Raw genomic sequence first — 19253 nt, 5'->3', positions numbered from 1 at the left:
GGCCACAAGCTCTGCAGTGAATACACTGAAGCCAGCGGGCAAGGAATGCTGTTCAATATGGCCTCCGTGGACATAGGCAAAGCCAACATTACCATCAGCCATCGAGCTGTCGGTGTAAACAACTTCAGAGCCCCGGAACACATCAAGAATAGAGAGGAAGTGACAGCGGAGAGTGGCAGGGTTAACGGAGTCCTTAGGGCCATGCAAAAGGTCCAGATGAAGCTTCGGCCGAGGTGTACACCATGGAGGTGTACGTGAATGGACCTCAAGCAGAGGTGGTAAAGGGAAGGACTCGAGTTCGGAAAGAAGGGATCAGACACGAACTGCAATTGGAAGCCCTGACCTGGGCCGCCAATGAACCGCCATGGGTGGGAAAAGGAGACCACAATTTGGATGCACAAGAGAACGATGAACGTAGGCAATGTAACTGGCGAGCAGTTGTGCATGTTAGATCTGCAATGGAGGGACTCCAGTCTCCACCAGGACACTGGTCACCTGACTCTATCTAAAAGCTCCCGTCGCAACGCTGAGGGCATCGCCAAACTGTAAACCAGACTCCCATAGTCAAGACGGGAGTGAACAAGGGCTCTGTAAAGCTGCAGCAGTGTAGAGCGATCTGCCCCCAGTTGGTGTTAAGGTGAAGTAGCCAACTCAATCAGGAATTGAAAAGCAGTCCTAAGAATTGATATGTCTCCACTACAGTGAATGGATCATCATTAAGATAAAGTTCAGGTTCCGGATGAATGGTACGATGCCAACAGAAGTGCATGACACACGACTTCACGGCTAAAGAGTGGAAGCAGCCCATGACTGCGCCTTGTAAATGGCTCCCTGTAGATGCCGCTCAGCAACACCAGTACTGGAAGAGCAATACGAAATGCGGAAGTCATCTGCATACAGACAGGGTGAGACCAACAGTCCTACAGCTGCTGCTAGGCCTTTAATGGCCATTAAAAACAGAGATACACTCAATACGGAGGCCTGCAGAACACCATTCACCTGAATACAGGGGAAACAATGGGAGGCACCAACTTGGACACAGAAAGTACGGAGTGACAGGAAGTTTTGGTTAAAAATCAGTAGCGGGCTCCAGATACTCCACTCCTACAATGTGTTAAGGATATGATGTCGCCACGTCGTGTCATATGCTTTACGTAAATCAAAAAAGATGGCAACCAGGTGCTCGCGTCTGGAAAAGGCTGTTCGGATGGCAGATTCAAGGGACAAGATTATCAGTGGTAGAGCGACCCTGGCAGAAGTCACCCTGACATGGAGCCAGTAGGCCATGTGACTCCACAACCCAACCCAACCCAACCCAACCCAACTGCCGACACACCATATGTTCCAGCAGCTTACAGAGAACGTTGGTGAGGATGATGGGCTGATAGCTATTCACATCAAGCGGATTTTTTCTGTGTTTTACCACCAGAATGATGGTGCTCTCCCGTCATTGCAATGGAAAGACATCATCGCACCAGATCCGGTTGAAGATGACTACGAGACATCGCTGGTAGTCAGACGAGAGAGATTTTTAATCATCTGACTGCGGATCTGATCTGGCCCAGGAGCTGTGTCGGAGCAATGTGCAAGGGTGCTGAGGAGCTCCCACTCTGTAAATGGGGCGTTATAGGGTCCACTGTGGCATGTAGTGAATGAAAGGGACTTTCTTTACCATCTGCCGTTTGAGGGTGTGAAAGTCTGTGGGGTAGTTCTCTGGCGCAGATGCTCGAGCATAGTGCTCAGCAAACTGCTCCGCAATCGCGTTTGCGTCAGTAGAGAGCATGCCATTGATGTTAATGACTGGGACACCTGTTGGGGTCTGGTACCCAAAAAGACGTGTGATCTTCGTCCAGACTTGGGAAGGTAACATATTGCACCCAATGGTCGACACTTACCTCTTCCAACACTCCTGTTTCCGTCGTCTTATAAGCAGGCAAACATGTGCATGAAGCCGCTTACAGGCCATTAGATGTTCTGGTGAAGGGTGCCACTTATGTTTCTGTAGAGCTCGCTGACACTCTTTAATCGTCTCAGCGCCTTCCGGTGACCACCAAGGGACTGCCTTTCGTCGGGGGCACCCTAAAGAATGAGGGATCGCTTTTTCTGCTGCAGAAATTATCGTTGAAGTGACCTGATCAATCACAACATCGATAGCACCACGTGGGGGAAGATTCAGTGGTGAAAGCAGAAGTGAAGGCTACCCAGTCTGCATTGTTTAAAGCCCATCTGGGTAAGTGTCCGTGGGCATGATGCCGGAGGAGTGACAGGAAGTTGGGGAAGTGGTCACTACCACACAAGCCATCGTGGGCTCTCCAGTGGATAGATGGGAGAAGTCCAGGGCTGCAAACTGATAAATCAATGGCCGAGTAACTACCTTGAGCCACAGTGAAATGTGTGGCAGCCCCAGTATTTAAGAGACAGAGGTTAAGTTGGGACAATAAATTTTCGACATCTCTGTCATGGTCAGTAAGCAAGGTGCTACCCCACAAGGAGTTATGGGCGTTAAAAATCTCCCAAACGTAGGAAAGGTTTAGGGAGTTGACCAATAAGTGCAGCCAGTACATGAAAGGGGACCGCACCATCTGCAGGGAGATACACGTTGCAGACAGTTATTTCCTGCGTCATCTGTATCCTGACAGCCACAGCTTCAAGATGAGTTTGAAGTGGCACAGGTTCACTACGTACAGAGTTCAGGACATAAACGCAAACTCCACCTGACACTCTAATATATTCACTACGGTTCTTGTAATATCCCCTGTAGCCGCGAAGGGCAGGGCTCTGCATTGCCGGGAACCAGGTTTCCTGGAGGGCAATGCACAAAGCAGGTGTAAAGCTTAACAGCTGCTGTAGCTCAGCCAGGTGGTGGAAAAACCTGCCGCAATTCCACTGGAGGATGACATGATCGTGAGACTGGGAAGGCATGAAACACTCAATGAGGCAGCCTATGCCTCAGGGTCACCTGCTGCCACAGACTCATTTCCTGAACAGGCTATATCCATTGTGTCTGAGGGTCTGGCGAGATCTAGGTTCTCAGTGGACACCAGAATCTCGACCTTATCCTCAGACACAGAGCTTGAAGGTAGTGGTGGTGTGGGTGCCACTGCAGAGCCTTGGTTCTTGGGGGTCTTTTTCTTTTTAGATTTCTTTCACTACTCCTTAGATTTGTCCGGCTGGGAGAGCTTCACTGATGCCGTCTCAGGGACTGAGAAGGACCGTGAAGCCCTACGACCAGCTACCTGTGGTTGCTTCAGTCACTGGCGGGTGTCATCTTTCCCACTAGCAGAAAACTGGGAAGGGAGTGACCCAAGAGACCCCTTCCTAGCAAAAGGAGCCGAAGAAGACCTACGCTTCTCTGGCTCAGAAGTGGGGACTGATATCCCCGATGGTTGGAATGGGGGTGTTGTTCCCGAAATAGGTGGTGTGTGAGCAAAAGGGAGGCAAATGCCCCCCACCACAAAGAGGGCAGGTGTAGTCTTCTGGTACTGAGAGGTGACAGGAATGCAAGGAACTGATGGGGCGACAACTGTTCTCGTAGCGTCGTCGTAAGAGGTGGTCATAGCTACAGGATGTACGCACACAAATTTCGTCTTAGCCTCAGTGTAGGTCAGTCGGTCCAGGGTCTTATTTATATTCCATGATTTTCTTCCCTTTCTGTAAAATCCTGCAGTCTGGCTAGCAAGGTGAATGATGCTCTCCACAATTGACACAGATGGGAGGCGGGGCACATGGAGTATTGGGATGGGATGGACGTCCACAGTCTCAACATGTAATGCTGGAAATACAGTGGGAAGACATACGGCCAAACTTCCAGCACTTAAAGCACCACACTGGGGGAGGGATATATGGCTGAACATCACAGCGGTAGACCATCACCTTGACTTTCTCAGGTAAGGTGTCACCCTTGAAGGCCAAGATGAAGGCACCGGTGGCAAACTGATTGTCCCTCGGACCCCGATGGACGTGCTGGACAAAATGAATTCGTCGTCGCTCTACGTTGGCACGCAGCTCGTTGTCAGACTGCAAAAGAAGGCCCCTGTGGAATATAATAGCCTGGACCATATTCAAGCTCTTATGAGGCATAATAGTAACGAAAAGCAAAGTTTAGAAAAGCAACTGGAATCACTCAATAGAGGAAAGTCCACTGGACCTGACGGGATACCAATTCGATTCTACACAGAGTACGCGAAAGAACTTGCCCCCCTTCTAACAGCCGTGTACCGCAAGTCTCTAGAGGAACGGAGGGTTCCAAATGATTGGAAAAGAGCACAGATAGTCCCAGTCTTCAAGAAGGGTCGTCGAGCAGATGCGCAAAACTATAGACCTATATCTCTTACGTCGATCTCTTGTAGAATTTTAGAACATGTTTTTTGCTCGTGTATCATGTCATTTCTGGAAACCCAGAATCTACTATGTAGGAATCAACATGGATTCCGGAAACAGCGATCGTGAGAGACCCAACTCGCCTTAATTGTTCATGAGACCCAGAAAATATTAGATACAGGCTCCCAGGTAGATGCTATTTTTCTTGACTTCCGGAAGGCGTTCGATACAGTTCCGCACTGTCGCCTGATAAACAAAGTAAGAGCCTACGGAATATCAGACCAGCTGTGTGGCTGGATTGAAGAGTTTTTAGCAAACAGAACACAGCATGTTGTTATCAATGGAGAGACGTCTACAGACGTTAAAGTAACCTCTGGCGTGCCACAGGGGAGTGTTATGGGACCATTGCTTTTCACAATATATATAAATGACTTAGTAGATAGTGTCGGAAGTTCCATGCGGCTTTTCGCGGATGATGCTGTAGTATACAGAGAAGTTGCTGCATTAGAAAATTGTAGCGAAATACAGGAAGATCTGCAGCGGATAGGCACTTGGTGCAGGGAGTGGCAACTGACCCTTAACATAGACAAATGTAATGTATTGCGAATACATAGAAAGAAGGATCCTTTATTGTATGATTATATGATAGCGGAACAAACACTGGTAGCAGTTACTTCTGTAAAATATCTGGGAGTATGCGTACAGAACGATTTGAAGTGGAATGATCATATAAAATTAATTGTTGGTAAGGCGGGTACCAGGTTGAGATTCATTGGGAGAGTGCTTAGAAAATGTAGTCCATCAACAAAGGAGGTGGCTTACAAAACACTCGTTCGACCTATACTTGAGTATTGCTCATCAGTGTGGGATCCGTACCAGGTCGGGTTGACGGAGCAGATAGAAAAGATCCAAAGAAGAGCGGCGCGTTTCGTCACCGGGTTATTTGGTAACCGTGATAGCGTTACGGAGATGTTTAATAAACTCAAGTGGCAGACTCTGCAAGAGAGGCGCTCTGCATCGCGGTGTAGCTTGCTGTCCAGGTTTCGAGAGGGTGCGTTTCTGGATGAGGTATCGAATATATTGCTTCCCCCTACTTATACCTCCCGAGGAGATCACGAATGTAAAATTAGAGAGATTAGAGCGCGCACGGAGGCTTTCAGACAGTCGTTCTTCCCGCAAACCATACGCGACTGGAACAGGAAAGGGAGGTAATGACAGTGGCACGTAAAGTGCCCTCCGCCACACACCGTTGGGTGGCTTGCGGAGTATCAATGTAGATGTAGATGTAGATGTAGATGTAGATCCCCCAGTTTGTCACAAGCGAGTAATGCCCGTGACCGGGCAGAGGATGCCGTTTGTATAAAGACTGACCCTGACCGCATTTTGGACGTAAGTCCTCCACCTCCCCAACCATGTCCTCTAAATGCTCTACAAAAAATTGAGGCTTCATTGAGACAAAGGAGTCCCCATCAGCTCTCGTACATACAAAGTACCGGGGCGAATAAGGTTTGCTGCCATACTTAGCCTGGCGTTCCTCCCCTGGTGTGGCCATGGAGGTGGACAATTTAGGATCATACTTACTTGCATTGTACTGAGACTTGGAATGCTTCGAGACTGCTGCCGTTTGATCACCAGCAAGTGATGACATGGTACGCTTCATCACATGTCGTCCGCCCCAATGCCACCCAATCCAACCAGGGGCCCTCCCCACAGGTGCCACCCAACCGCAGCAAAGGCCACCTGGCAGGATGGCCATTGCTGGGAGTCCCGATGCCCCAAGGGGATGGGTATCTACTCCTTGGCATATGTGGGGAGTTAACGGAGCAGGCATCAGTAGAGCTATCCCTGTGTAATCAGGGGGCTACAACCAACAGGGTACATAGCAGCCTCACCACAATGGACTGGCTACCTTGCCGGATATGAGGCACAAAAATTCCACAGAAAAAGGCACTGCATAGTGGGTGGAGGAAAACGCCCCCAGGAAGGTGTCCTCACTCAAGAGATGGAACTTGGCAATAGGCAATTTCAATTGCAGAAGCACATCATGGGGATTCCCAGATACCGACACAAACGGGACGAGTCTAGAAACATGGGCTGAGGCTCATGACATACATCTGATCCATGATCTGAAGCTCCCACCCTTCTTTAACAGTGGCAGGTGAAAAAGAGGGTACAACCCAGACAACAGCTTTGTTTCTTCAAAGGCAGCTGTAGAATGTATAAAGGCTGTAGGAGAGGCCATCCCTCGTACCCAACACAGACCTGTCATATGCACTCTGAATCCCATAGTAGAGCCTGAAGAGGTTTAACATCAAGAAGGCTGACTGGCAGAAGTTCAGTGAAGAGCTTGACTCAAAAGTGATAAACACTTCACCGCTTCCTGAAATGTACGAAAACTTCATCAAATGCATCCAAGTTTCGAGGAAAACTATTCCACGAGGATACAGAACTCCGTATTTTCCAGGCATGTCCAGTGCCAACAAACTGTTGTTAGAAAGACACCAAATTCTATGAAGAGGATCCATTTGCAGAGGAAACGAACCAAGCTGGTGAAATATTGCTGCAAGCCATCTCAGCAACCCGCAAGGCCAAGTGGAGTAACCTGGTAGAGAACCTCGACATGAAGCTGAACAGTAGACAAGCCTGGAAACTGCTTAAAAACCTGAGTGGCGACCCTGTACAATTGCAAGGCTGGCAACCTAGCTCCTGCAGAATGGCAAAACAGAAGGAAGGATGGCCGAAGAAGCTCTTCAGTGCTATCCAGAAACAGCATTGTTTTCTTTGGGATCCCTTCTCCATGGCTGAACTCGAAGCTGCCATCTCCAATTTGAAGGTGCATAATGCAGCAGGTGTCGATGAGCTTAGAGTTGAACAGAAGAACTTCAGCTATAAAACAATGGAGTGGCTTCTAAGCCTAATGAACACACGTGTCGCCAAGCTACACATCCACAAAATGTGGCAGAAGTCACTGCAATACTTCGGCCTGGAGAGGAACCAAATGATCCAAAAAAATTTCAATCGTCTCCCTTTTATGCCACACCTTCAAGATATTAGAACAGCCGGTACTTTTACTAAATCAGTGTCACCCTCAAAGTGAAGTTTATCCCACAACAAGCAGTCTCTCATGCTGGCAAATCATGCTGTAGTCAGATCCTGAATCTAGCCCAGCACATCAAGGACAGTTTTGAGCATGGTGAGATGACTGGAGTCGCTTTTGTTTATCTAACTGCTGCATACGACAATATGAATCACAGGAAACTGTTAAAGTGTATGATCTTACTGAGGACTACCAACTATCATCCCTTATTACCACCTTCCTTCACAACAGAAGATTCCAAGTTACATTATAGGGTAAGAAGAGTAGATGGTGAACGCAGAAGAACGGTCTCCCCCAAGGCAGTATGCTCGCCCCAGCACTGTACAATATCTACACACATGATCAGCCAGTGCCAGCAAGTACTAGGCTCTTCATCTACGCCGATGACACAGCAGTAGCTGTTCATGGGCCAACCTTTAAAGAAGTAGAGGGAAAACCGTATCTAGCAATGGATGAACTCTCTGAGTACTATGATGCCAACCCCCTGAAAATCAATCCCAGTAAAACTCAAGTGAGCGCCTTCCACTTACGAAACAGGGAAGCACAGAAAACACTGGACATCACATGGCGAGGAGAGCAACTGAAACATTGCCCAAAACGAGCCTACCTAGGTGTCACACTGGACAGGGCTCTAACGTACAGGCAGAAATGTCTAAATGTGAAACAGAAAGTCATTGACTGCAATGGGATACTTAAGAAGCTGATTGGCAGCAGCTGGGGAGTCAACCCGCATCTCCTAAGGACTTCTGCACTTGCACTTTGTGTATCAGCCACTGAGCATGCTGCTCCTGTGTGGAATCCTTCAGCTTATGCTAAGCAAGTCGATACTGCGGTCAATGATACCGCAAGGATCATCTCAGGATGCTTGAAGCCAACACCGGTGCAGAAATTGTATCAGATTGTTGGAATAGCCCCACCCAACACCCGAGGGGGGGGGGGGGGGGGGCACTGCTGCATACAATGAGAGGACAAAGCAGGAGAATGTCCGCCAACATCCTCTGTATGGTCATCTGGCAGCAAGATCCCACCTTAAATCCCGCAAGAGTTTCCTTGCTAGGATTGCGCCACTGGAGGGAGCACCAGAGGCAATTTGTCTTGCAACATGGAAGAGCTCACTGCCCGTAGACCTATCACCAAAAGAAGAACTAGCTCCTGGCGCAAACCTACAATATCCTGTATGGAGGTCCCTCAACCGCCTAAGACTGGGCGTCCCCCAATGCAAGACCAACCTGAAGAAATGGGGAGTCCTTCCAGTGAGTGCAGACACCTCTTGCGACTGCGGGGCTGAAGAAGATCTAAGCCACCTACTTGTATGCCCTCTCCTGGACAACCCGTGCACAGCACAAGATGTTTAAAAAGGAAATGACAAAGCTATCGCAGCTACTGTTTTTTGAAAAGGCTGACTGGACACGGAAATGAATGAATGGTAAAAACACAAAACAGAATATCCCGAAACCGAAAAAGTCTCAACAGAAAACTGAATAAGGAAATACACTACCCATTCACTCATTAAGGCAGAGGGTACTACATTACTGTGTCATCAACCACAACTTTTCCGTCATTTTGTGCAACCAAATAGTAAGTAAATTTATGTGCTTGGTCATTGAAGCTACACAAATCGAATCAAATTTCTTACTAGAATCTCCGTCTATGACTCTTGTGAAGAGCTTAATTCAATTTCACGTGGACTTGCTTTCTCCACACACACACACACACACACACACACACACACACACTAGTTACAAAGAAGACTCTTTAGACTACTTTTATATGTAGATCAATACACCTGAGCTTAAACATGTTTTAGAATTCTGAGTAAGAACAAATTCAGTGATACAGAATGGTAGTTCTCCAGAATGGAGACGGGGTCAATTCCCATCTCATATCATTTACGCCACCATCCACAAAACACTTGCCTGTTTCCTCAAACATGAAACTAATATCAGTCTCTAGTTTAGGCTAACTCTCAGTACATGTTGAGTATAATGTGAGCTTCACTATTTTTCAGAACTGCTTTAATAGTGAAACGTATCCATTACGACAGTGTGACGTTTGGCGTTAATGAGCTACGGCACCAGACAAGTGTCTGCTAAAAGCACGAAATCACCTGCTGCACCTATCATTGGCTCGTAACCACACTGGTTGGACCCCAGATGACTGGGAAACTGAGATCTGGTTAGACGAGTCTCAATTTCAGTCACTAAGAGCTGATGGTAGAGTTTGAACGTGGCACAGACCCCATGAAGCCAAGGACGAAAGCTGTCAACAAGGCACTGTGCAAACTGGTGATGGCTCCATATTGGTGTGGGCTACGTTTACATGGAATGGACTGGGTCCTCTAGTTGTGTTCAGCTACATGCAGACCATTTGCAGCCATTCATGGATTCGTGTTCCCCAACAAAGATGTTTTGTCACAATTGTTCATTATTGTTTTGAAGAACATCCTGGACATTTGGAGTGAATGATTTGGCCACCCAGATCACCCGACACGAATCCCAGCAAACATTACGAGATATAATTGAAAGGGAAGTTCGTGCACAAACCCTGTACCAGGAACAATTTCACAGTTATGGACAGTTGCAGATTATTATTATTTTAGGTGATGGATGATCAACATCATGGTCCACAGTGCCCCAACAAAAAGCCAGCATGCCAATCTCATGGGTAAACAAAAGCTGTCCCCACACGTGGAACAGTTTATAATGCAATAAAGTCTGCCTCCCTTCCCCACTAACCTAGGGATGCGGCCTGACAGTTCACAAAATCTCAACACCTTTGTTACACTGGAAACGGTATAAGCGAGTATGGTGGGCAGATCTCTATCCAGACCAAGGGCTGCCCTTAAATCAGTATATACAATACGTCTTGCCAAAATATGCTGAACCAAAAGTGGCACACGACAAACCTCACAGAGTGATGGATCCTCCCACTAGAGGAGGAAACCACACATTAAAGGGCTATGTCCGATGCGCAGTCTGGTAAGCAGAACGTCCTTCCAGCAGTGAGGCTGACATGAAGTCTGCCATGCCTGTGTGGTCAATTTGAGTGACCACAGTTTGTTTCTTGTCACCTTCAACCATTGAGTCTCCCACTGATATATGATGTGCGTGCCAAAAAATGAGGTGACAGCATGCAACAGGATGGGACATTGACGGACAACACCATCCTGACATGCTTCTTGGCCATGTTGTTTCCCTGCATCTCGATGTGGTCAGATACCCAGCAAAAGATCACCGTTTTGGGAATCACCAGATGATTCTAGGTCAATGATAAATATTAAGAACAACACTGGGCCCAAGATAGAACCTTAGGGCACACCATACTAAATTTCTTTTCTTTTAGATTAACAATGTAGGAAAAGATAGATTGCAACTTATTGTAAAGAAGACACATCAAGTTGCAGATGGGCACGATTAAAAGATGCTGACACACAGCTTTCGACCACAGCCTCCGTCAGTAGAGAGAGAGAGAGAGAGAGAGGGGGTGGGGGGGGGGGGGAACACGCACGCACGCACACAGAAAACAGCCAACTCCAGTATCTCGGGTCAAAATGCAACGTCATATGGGATGCAAGCAGCAATCTGGAGAGAGTGGGGAATGGGAAGCAATAGTAGAGTAAAGGTGGGGACAGAGACGAATGCTGTCTGAGTGTGCAGGGACTAGACTGACAACAGGTGCAGTGCCAGGAGGTTGTGGGGCAGGGAGGTGGGGAAAAAAAAGTGGGGAAAGACGGGCGGATGCATTGGCAGAGGGCTGCAAATAAACATGGTGGGAGATGAGAATAGGGAGAAGATGACAGCACATAGGGGATGGAAACTGTTGGGTGGAGGCTGTGGTGCAGTAGGTTGAGCCCGGGATAATTACGGGAGTGGAGAATGTACTGTAATGATAACTCCCATCTGCACAGCTCAGGAAAGCTGGTGGTGGAGGGAAAGATCCAGATGGCTCCAGTAGTGAAGCAGCCATTGAAACACAGTGTGTTATGTTTAGGTGCAGGCTATGCAGAGGGTGGTCTACTTTTCTCTTGCCACAGCTTGGTGGCGAGTACTCAGTGTGCCGAGGGTGTCACAAAGATCTTCACAGACAGGAACTACCCCACATACCTAGTCCGCAAACAGATTTCCCGTGCTATTTCCCCTCACAACCCCAATCCACCCACCACCTCCACAAAATTCAGCCACAGAGGAGTGTCCTCTTCGTCACCCAGTACCATCCCGGACTGGAACAACTGAACCACATCCTTCGCCAGCACTTTGATTACCTATCACTGTGCCCTGAAATGAGGGACATCCTGCCTGAGATACTTCCCACCCCTCCTAAAGTGGTGTTCTATCCACCAAAGCTCCACAGTATCCTAGTCCAGCCGTATGCCACTCCCGATCCCAACCTCTTACCACCAGGATCATGCCCCAGTGGAAGACCCGGGCGCAAAACCTGCCCAAGCCACCCACCCAGCACTACCTATTCCAGTCCTGTCACAGATTTATCCTACCGCATCAAAGGCTGGGCCTCCTGTGAAAGCAGCCCTATCACATACCAGCTCAGCTGCAATCATTGCCCAGCTTTTGATACACGTATGACCACCAACCAGCTGTCCACCAGGATGAACAGCCATCGGCAAACTGTGGCCAAGGGCAAAGTTGACGCCCAGTGGCACAACATGCAGCAGAACTTAACAGTTCCCCACCCTCTCCAGATTGCTAATTGCATCCCATATGATGTTGCATTTCTAGGATTATGGATTCAGGACAGCATGAAGTGGGGCACACATTAAATACATCTGCAAGAAGCCTAGCACAATATGTAATGGCATAAATATACTTGTTAGGTGTACAACAAAAGAAACACTAAAAAATGTGTGTTATGCCCAAGCAGAATTACTGTTGTGATATGGGATAATTTTTTGGGGAAATTTGTCAATAAGCCAAAGCTGCTTCATAGCACAGAAGAGGATCATTCGGGTAACTGACAATACCCCACCCAGAAATTCTTGCAAACCCCTTTTTAAAACACTCCAGATACTACCACAACCCTGCATGTACATTCTTGAGATAATTACATACATTAAGAAAATTTCAGAAACTAAAAACCACTTAGCATGCACAAATCAAGCAATCCATGCACATGACACCATGCAAAAATCAGACTTCCACAGCGAACATCAAAACAACTCTCAGACAAAATGGATTACTGGATACTGGCAAAAAATTTAACAATAAACTTTCTCGGCACATCAAGGAAATAAAAGAAACACAAAAATTCAAAGTGACTTTGAAAACATATTTACAAGACAGGTGCTATTACACTGTAAATGAATACCTGTTAACATAAATGTAAATCATTTCCTTCAGTAAATGAATGTCTATTGACATAACTTAAATTATTTTCTTTTTTGTATTATGTATCTGAAACTGCTTTTTCACCTATTGTACTATATACTAGGTGGTACTATTATATTAATATATTTTATTTCAATGATTTACTGTACTGTATCATGTGCTTAAATTACTTATGTTATTGAATCAATGTTACTGTTACATAACATGGGAAATACGGAAGCATCTGATCCCACCCGTCTGCTTTGACCCATGACGTCATAAATATGGCGGAAACAAAAACAAACACACACACTTTCCACAAGAAGCCTAATGACACTAACGGGACAAGCGCGGGAAATGGGGTGTTTTGGGTGGGGGGAAAACTAAATATAAACAAATTTAGACGCCTTGCGTAGCTACAACGTGTAAGTGAAGACAGCCATGCATGAATACCCACCCACCTCCCCAGGGGTCGTAACCCCTGCAACCCATAGAAGATAAAGATGCTTCAGTAGCTGATTTGTGTTTTTTGTCTTTAAAAAAAAAAAAAATTCCTCACGGGATAGAAAGAACAGATCAGAAAGATAAATATAATAAACTAAAACACAAATCGAGGAAACACATAATTAAAATAAGTAATAAGTGTTTTTAAATTAAAAATAAAAAAAAAATCTCACGAGATAGAACAAACAGATCAGAAAAGTAAATAAAATAAAACAGAACTGGAGACAGCCACACTCAAACCAAACTCCGCGCCGTCATGACGTCACACACGACAACACCCTTACGTCACGGGTCAAAGCCGACGCGTTGGATCGGACGCTTCTGTCGACCCCATAACATGTATTTAAAATTTTGTACTAATGTAAAAAGTAGGCTATATCCCATGTCAAATATATGATTAATGGATGCTCAACATATAAAAGTAAAAACACAATAAAACTCTCCTAATTAAGCAGAAATGGTTGGAGAGGTATCATTTTGCAGCATTTTCCACGAGGTTTTCTATGCCATACAGCACACAGTAAAATTTTTCATACATTTATTTGTAATATGTTTAAAATGTCACTAGTGACTGATGAGTGGTTATTTTATCAGAAGTACTAAAACTAAGTTTTTTAATACAATTGTAATCTGTAACTAATTATTAAGATTTGATTACTATATGTAAAAAGAACATACTGGGATAGAAATTCCCACTACCGATTCCAACAATCTTAAATAGCTAACTGCTATTATTGTAGCTGCCCAGGTTTCGCCATGCCAGTTCAAGGTCAAGCCATCTGTAACTGTGAATCTGGAGCTGTTATGATTCAGTTGCTTCAAACCTTTAAGTCTTCACACTTACTTAATAATAAAATCATTCACTGAAAAACAAAGAGACTAAGAAATGTGCCTGAATGGATGTGTGATATGTTTCCTAATACCCCAAAAGTATCAAAAATGTGTGCTAATTGTACGAAGCAGACTGGCTCATTGAAAAATATTCAATAAAATAATGATTGTAGAAAAATCTTCATATGATGAGGAAACAAACTTTGTACCTCCACCTTCAGCTATTCTGGAGACACTAAATACATGTTTCTTCAGCAATTAGAAGTGTCCCCTGTACATAGTACGAAACTTCGGATGAAACAGTATTCCACTGAAAACCACTGAGTTAGCCCTTAAAAAACAATTATTTGCTAATGCACAGATTCCTCAGAGAATGAATGTGAGTCACTGGAACAGTCTGTAATATGTAACCTGAAAGGTAGTTTTTCTTCAAGTAGGCCTAGTACGAAAAAGAAAGTAACGCTACAAACATGTTTGTCTGAATCTTTTAGTATTAGGAAGATAATGCATGAACTCAATGCTCCCAACCAGGGTACACCAAGCAGAAAGACTTTTAAGGAAAGAAGAATATTAGAAAGTCCTGAGCAAAAACTGGGAAGGAATTTGTTACAAGAGGTTGTGCAAATAGTGTGCAATTATTTTTATGAAAGTGACGAAATAAGTAGAATAATGCCAGGGAACAAAGACTGTAATACCTAAAGGACTGTTCTGTGCAATTTAAAAGAAGCATTCAACAGTTTCAAAGCTAAATTTTCCACAATGAAGACTGGGTTTTGTAAATTTGCAGAACTGCACCCAAAACACTACATTTTAACTGGTCATAGTGGAACACACTCAGTATGTGTTTGCACTACACATCAAAATGTCAAACTAATGATAGAAAACACTAAACTCGGTATCTTAACCATTGGAGAATTGGCCTGTTACAAACACTGTTTGGCAAAAGTGCTGTGCAACTCAACATCATATCACTGCATTATAGGAAACTGCCATTTTTGCCCCTGAAGTTACCCAGTAAAAAGAACCACTATAAAGTGCATTTAATGGTAATTTGGTTGAAAATACTTCTCAACCCTTGGGTTTCAGTAGACAGAAGCAACATAGAAATCATACAGAAGACCTCATCAGAGCTCACTGAATTATTTTCTGAAAAACTAACCACACTAATACTTCATGACTTTCTAACGAAGCAACAAAGCTCTCTCCTAAATGGGATCAAGGAAAACTTGGATGAGGATGAATGTGTTGTTATATGTGACTGCTCTGAGAATTACACACTTTTGTGTGTCCACGATGAGGCCCCAGGTTATCATTGGTCAAGTGATCATGCCGCAGTGAGTTTAGTGTGTTTTGGTGATTTCTGAAAACTTTACATTTCCGGTTTTTTTTCAAAACAGGTCAACGGATGTCAATAAAATAGGGTATTTTTCTTAATCTATTGTTTATTACCTTTATGCCAAGTTTTATCAAATTCTGAAATGGTGAGTAAAATCACTGTGTTGATTTGACATGGAATTACCCTAACATCCTGTGACTGTCCATATTTGCAAAACAATTTTCAAGTTTGCTAAAAGTTACAAATTTCTGTAGTCTACCTTTTCAAATTAAAGATGAAAAAATGCGTTAATTGTGTCTGGCAGTATTGTAAACAAGGTTTTCATTAAAAATAATTTCAGATCTCTATCGTTTGTGATTCTTCTAATATAATGTTTCTTTAACTTTCCCTTCATAACATTTTTACAAATACTCTCATTCTGAGAGCTCTGTATCGCTTTAACAAATCACAAAATCAAAATAGGCCTATTGTAGTTTTTGAGAAGTGTCTTGTGGGACTTCAACATATGTTTTTCAGAAAACTTTGAAGTGATGATATGACACATTCACTCTTGACATTTATGATTTAAGATGAAATCGCCCAAAACATTACAGTAGGCCTACTGTAGTACTAATTAAATAAATGAACATACGGGAGATTTATATACAGTCTCTACACATGTCATTACACTCTTCTGCTATATAGGAAAGTGAAGTCATGAGCAAATACACAATACTACGACGGAAGAAAATCTACAATTCGAGAAACAACGAAAATTCACTTACGTGAGACGAGGATGAGTTCCTCATTTCCAGGAACAAGGTAACTACTGTCACTTACTATATATTTGCAAACTCTGCACTGATAAACTAGTAAAGCTCCAGTTTCCATGACTGACCTATAGCAAGGTTATTAAAACACCTACTTTCACTCACTACACCGCTTTCAAATAGTGAGTTTCACGTTTGGCGCCCTCAAAATATTTAAACTTAAACGCACCAATGAAGTTGAAATTGCACACAAAGATCTACGCTATGTAGCGGTAACAATGTGTCTTTCACAGAAAATTGACATTATCGATTTGTCTCCTTGTTACCAGTAAAATGTTTTAACCACCCACCAGTTCCACTGTATTGGTGATTTATAAAGTAGAGAAGTAACTTTACTTCAAGAAATTTATGAAGCAGAGATTCATTGTTAGACTGTGGTTTCAGCAAGTTAAAGCCTATACCATAGCACCGGTTGTACAATCTCCGGTAAGCAACCGCGTAAGCTCAGTTTCCGGAATAGCTCGAGTAACGCGTTGTTCCAACAGGGAATAACGCCTAGCAGAAGAATAAACTCGGGATAACTTGAACCGGTGATTTTTGGTCGGTTAGCGAGCTTAACCGCGTAACAATTTTCAAGACGGCAGGAATAGAGATATGCAGTTGCAGACAGAAATGACGGGAATTTGAACTGTTCATGAGAATGTGGAAGGTGAAAAACGTGAGGTGACACCGATTCCGAATTTACATCCAGATTTCACTTATCGAAGGAAGCCGTACTTCGTCTTTTCAATCTTGTAGAGAGAAACTGGAGGATATTACAGGGAGGTTAGACTATTTCTCTGTTTTCTGAAGTAATATTGTTTATTTGCAGTAGTACGCACTTGATTTCAGTACTTCGTGAATTCTGTCGTGTTATTTGTATAAATCGAACACATTAAAATGACGATTCGTACCAAAATAGCCTTATTTATCTGGCATATGTTACAATTCCCGCAGTAGTGGAATGGACGGTTTCGTTTTATTTAACAGTGCCTTAACAGACAACCAAATTGAAGAACCACACCAGTTATGGGTAATATTTACATTAACAGCTGTTTCAGTTTTTGGACAAAAACATTAATTTTTCACGGAACAAACCGTTTTCATAAAACAGTTGTATTCAAATTTCTTTCAGCCACATTACTTCAATAGTAGAAAATTTTTTTCCTCTCTGTTGTCTATTAGGGTCTTACCTCCCCCTTTTTTTATCACCACAGCAGTCTCAGGACAACTTTCGACCTTTAGTGAAATTATTAGGATTACAGGCCCATTAATGCTTCAGAGCAACAACATTGTCTCCCACCTACCATTATTCAATGAAGCCTGTCAACTATCTGTGCCTACTCAAGATAAGTTTAATACAGTAAGGGTAACACGAAAACTAGTTAAAAAAAAAAAAAGAAGAAGAAGAAGAAGAGAAAAAAAGGTGATGCCTCCTCAGCTGCAGAACATAACTGTTGTGTTTGTGTTTATCAATTATCAGTATTATCCACATAAGTCAATTCATATTTATCATAAAATAATAGCTATATATGTACGTTGTAGGAGCAGAACAGGAATCTAATTAATGAATCTACATAGTTGTAGCATGGGGAATGCTATGTTTTTATCGCTCATTGCATTTCAAGTTATTTTCAGTGTCCTTTATTTCTGATTGTAGCGAATAATTTCGCTTACTTTAGACACCCTATTTCTCTGAGATTGTACAACTGGCCCATAATAATAACCACTCACCAAATACTTTGTCAAAATTTTATGCAACCCAATAAAAATGTTCATAAAACCCATACCGCCTACCGTCCACCAAGAAAACTGGAACACCGACTAGTCGGCGTTAGGGACCAGGTTAACTACCAAACTGCTCACTGTTGCACAAGCTTAGTACATTTTCTGAGCCAAGACATGAAAGAGATATCTCGAACACAATGACCTCCTCCATGCCAAATAGCATGGATTCCGAAAACATCGATCATGTGGAACCTAATTCGCACTTTTCACACATGCCAACTGAAAGCTTTGGATCTACGTGATTACTGTGCTATTCACTATAAAGTGACTGGCAGAGGGTTCAACGAACCACCTTAAAGCTGTCTCTCTACCGTTCCACTCTCATCCGCGAACAACCTAAGACGACTACTGAGATTGTCTCCTATGTCGTTAATATAGAACAGGAACAATAGAGGGCCTATAACACTTCCTTGGGGAACGTTGGATACTATTTCTGTTTTACTCGATGACTTTCTGTCTATTACTACGAACAGTGACCTTTCTGACAGGAAATCACGAATCCAGTCGGACAACTAAGGCGATATTCCATAGGCATGCAGTTTGGCTAGAAGACGCTTGTGGGGAACGGTGTCTAAAGCCTTCTGGAAAACTAAAAACTTGGAATCAATTTGACATCCCCTGGGGACATCAGTCATTACTTCATGAGTATAAAGAGCTAGTTGTGTTTCGCAAGAACGATATTATCTGAATCCGTGCTGACTATGTGTCAATGAATCGTTTTGGTTCAAACGCTCTGAGCACTATGGGACTTAACAGCTGAGGTCATCAATCCCCTAGAACTCAGAACTAGTTAAACCTAACTAACCTAAGGACATCACACATATCCATGCCCGAGACAGGATTCGAACCTGCGACCACAGCGGTAGCGCGGTTCCAGACTGAAGCGCCTAGAACCGCTCGGCCACTCCGGCCGGCCAATAAATCGTTTTCTTCGAGGTCCTTCATAGTGTTCACATACAGTATATGTTCCAAACCCTACTGCAGATCGACGTTAGTGATATGGGCCTGTAATTCCACGGATTACTCCTACTTCCCATTTTGATATTGGTGTGACTTGAGCAATTTTCCAGTCTTTAGGTAAGGATCTTTCTGTGGGCGAGCGGTTGTATATAACTGCTAAATATGGAGCTATTGTATCAGCATACTCTGAGAGGAACCTGACACGTATACAATCTGGACCAGAAGCCTTGCTTTTACTAAGTGATTTAAGCTGTTTTGCGACACCGAGGATATCTAGTTCTATGTTTATCATCTTGGCAATTGTTCTTGAT

The 19253-nt window shown here is 44.0% G+C and overlaps 1 protein-coding gene across 3 annotated transcripts in view; it reads right to left on the bottom strand.

The window, feature by feature from the left end:
- The window catches only part of LOC124619678, a 58349-nt gene extending 41778 nt beyond the window's left edge, over positions 1 to 16571 (bottom strand). Inside the window, exon 1 of one of the 3 annotated variants that reach the window (XR_006980109.1) lies at positions 16171 to 16571. Coding sequence is in view for 1 of the 3 variants with exons in the window: in XM_047146221.1 (XP_047002177.1) it covers positions 16171 to 16276 (106 nt within the window). In the remaining 2 variants the exon portion in view is untranslated. The remainder of the gene's footprint in view (positions 1 to 16170) is intronic. The other 2 variants (XM_047146220.1, XM_047146221.1) reach the window with 2 other exon arrangements.
- Positions 16572 to 19253: the final 2682 nt, after the last annotated feature.

Source organism: Schistocerca americana, chromosome 6 (genome assembly GCF_021461395.2).
Source record: "Schistocerca americana isolate TAMUIC-IGC-003095 chromosome 6, iqSchAmer2.1, whole genome shotgun sequence".
Taxonomy (NCBI): domain Eukaryota; kingdom Metazoa; phylum Arthropoda; class Insecta; order Orthoptera; family Acrididae; genus Schistocerca; species Schistocerca americana.
This window is presented reverse-complemented; position numbering and strand designations above follow the sequence as displayed.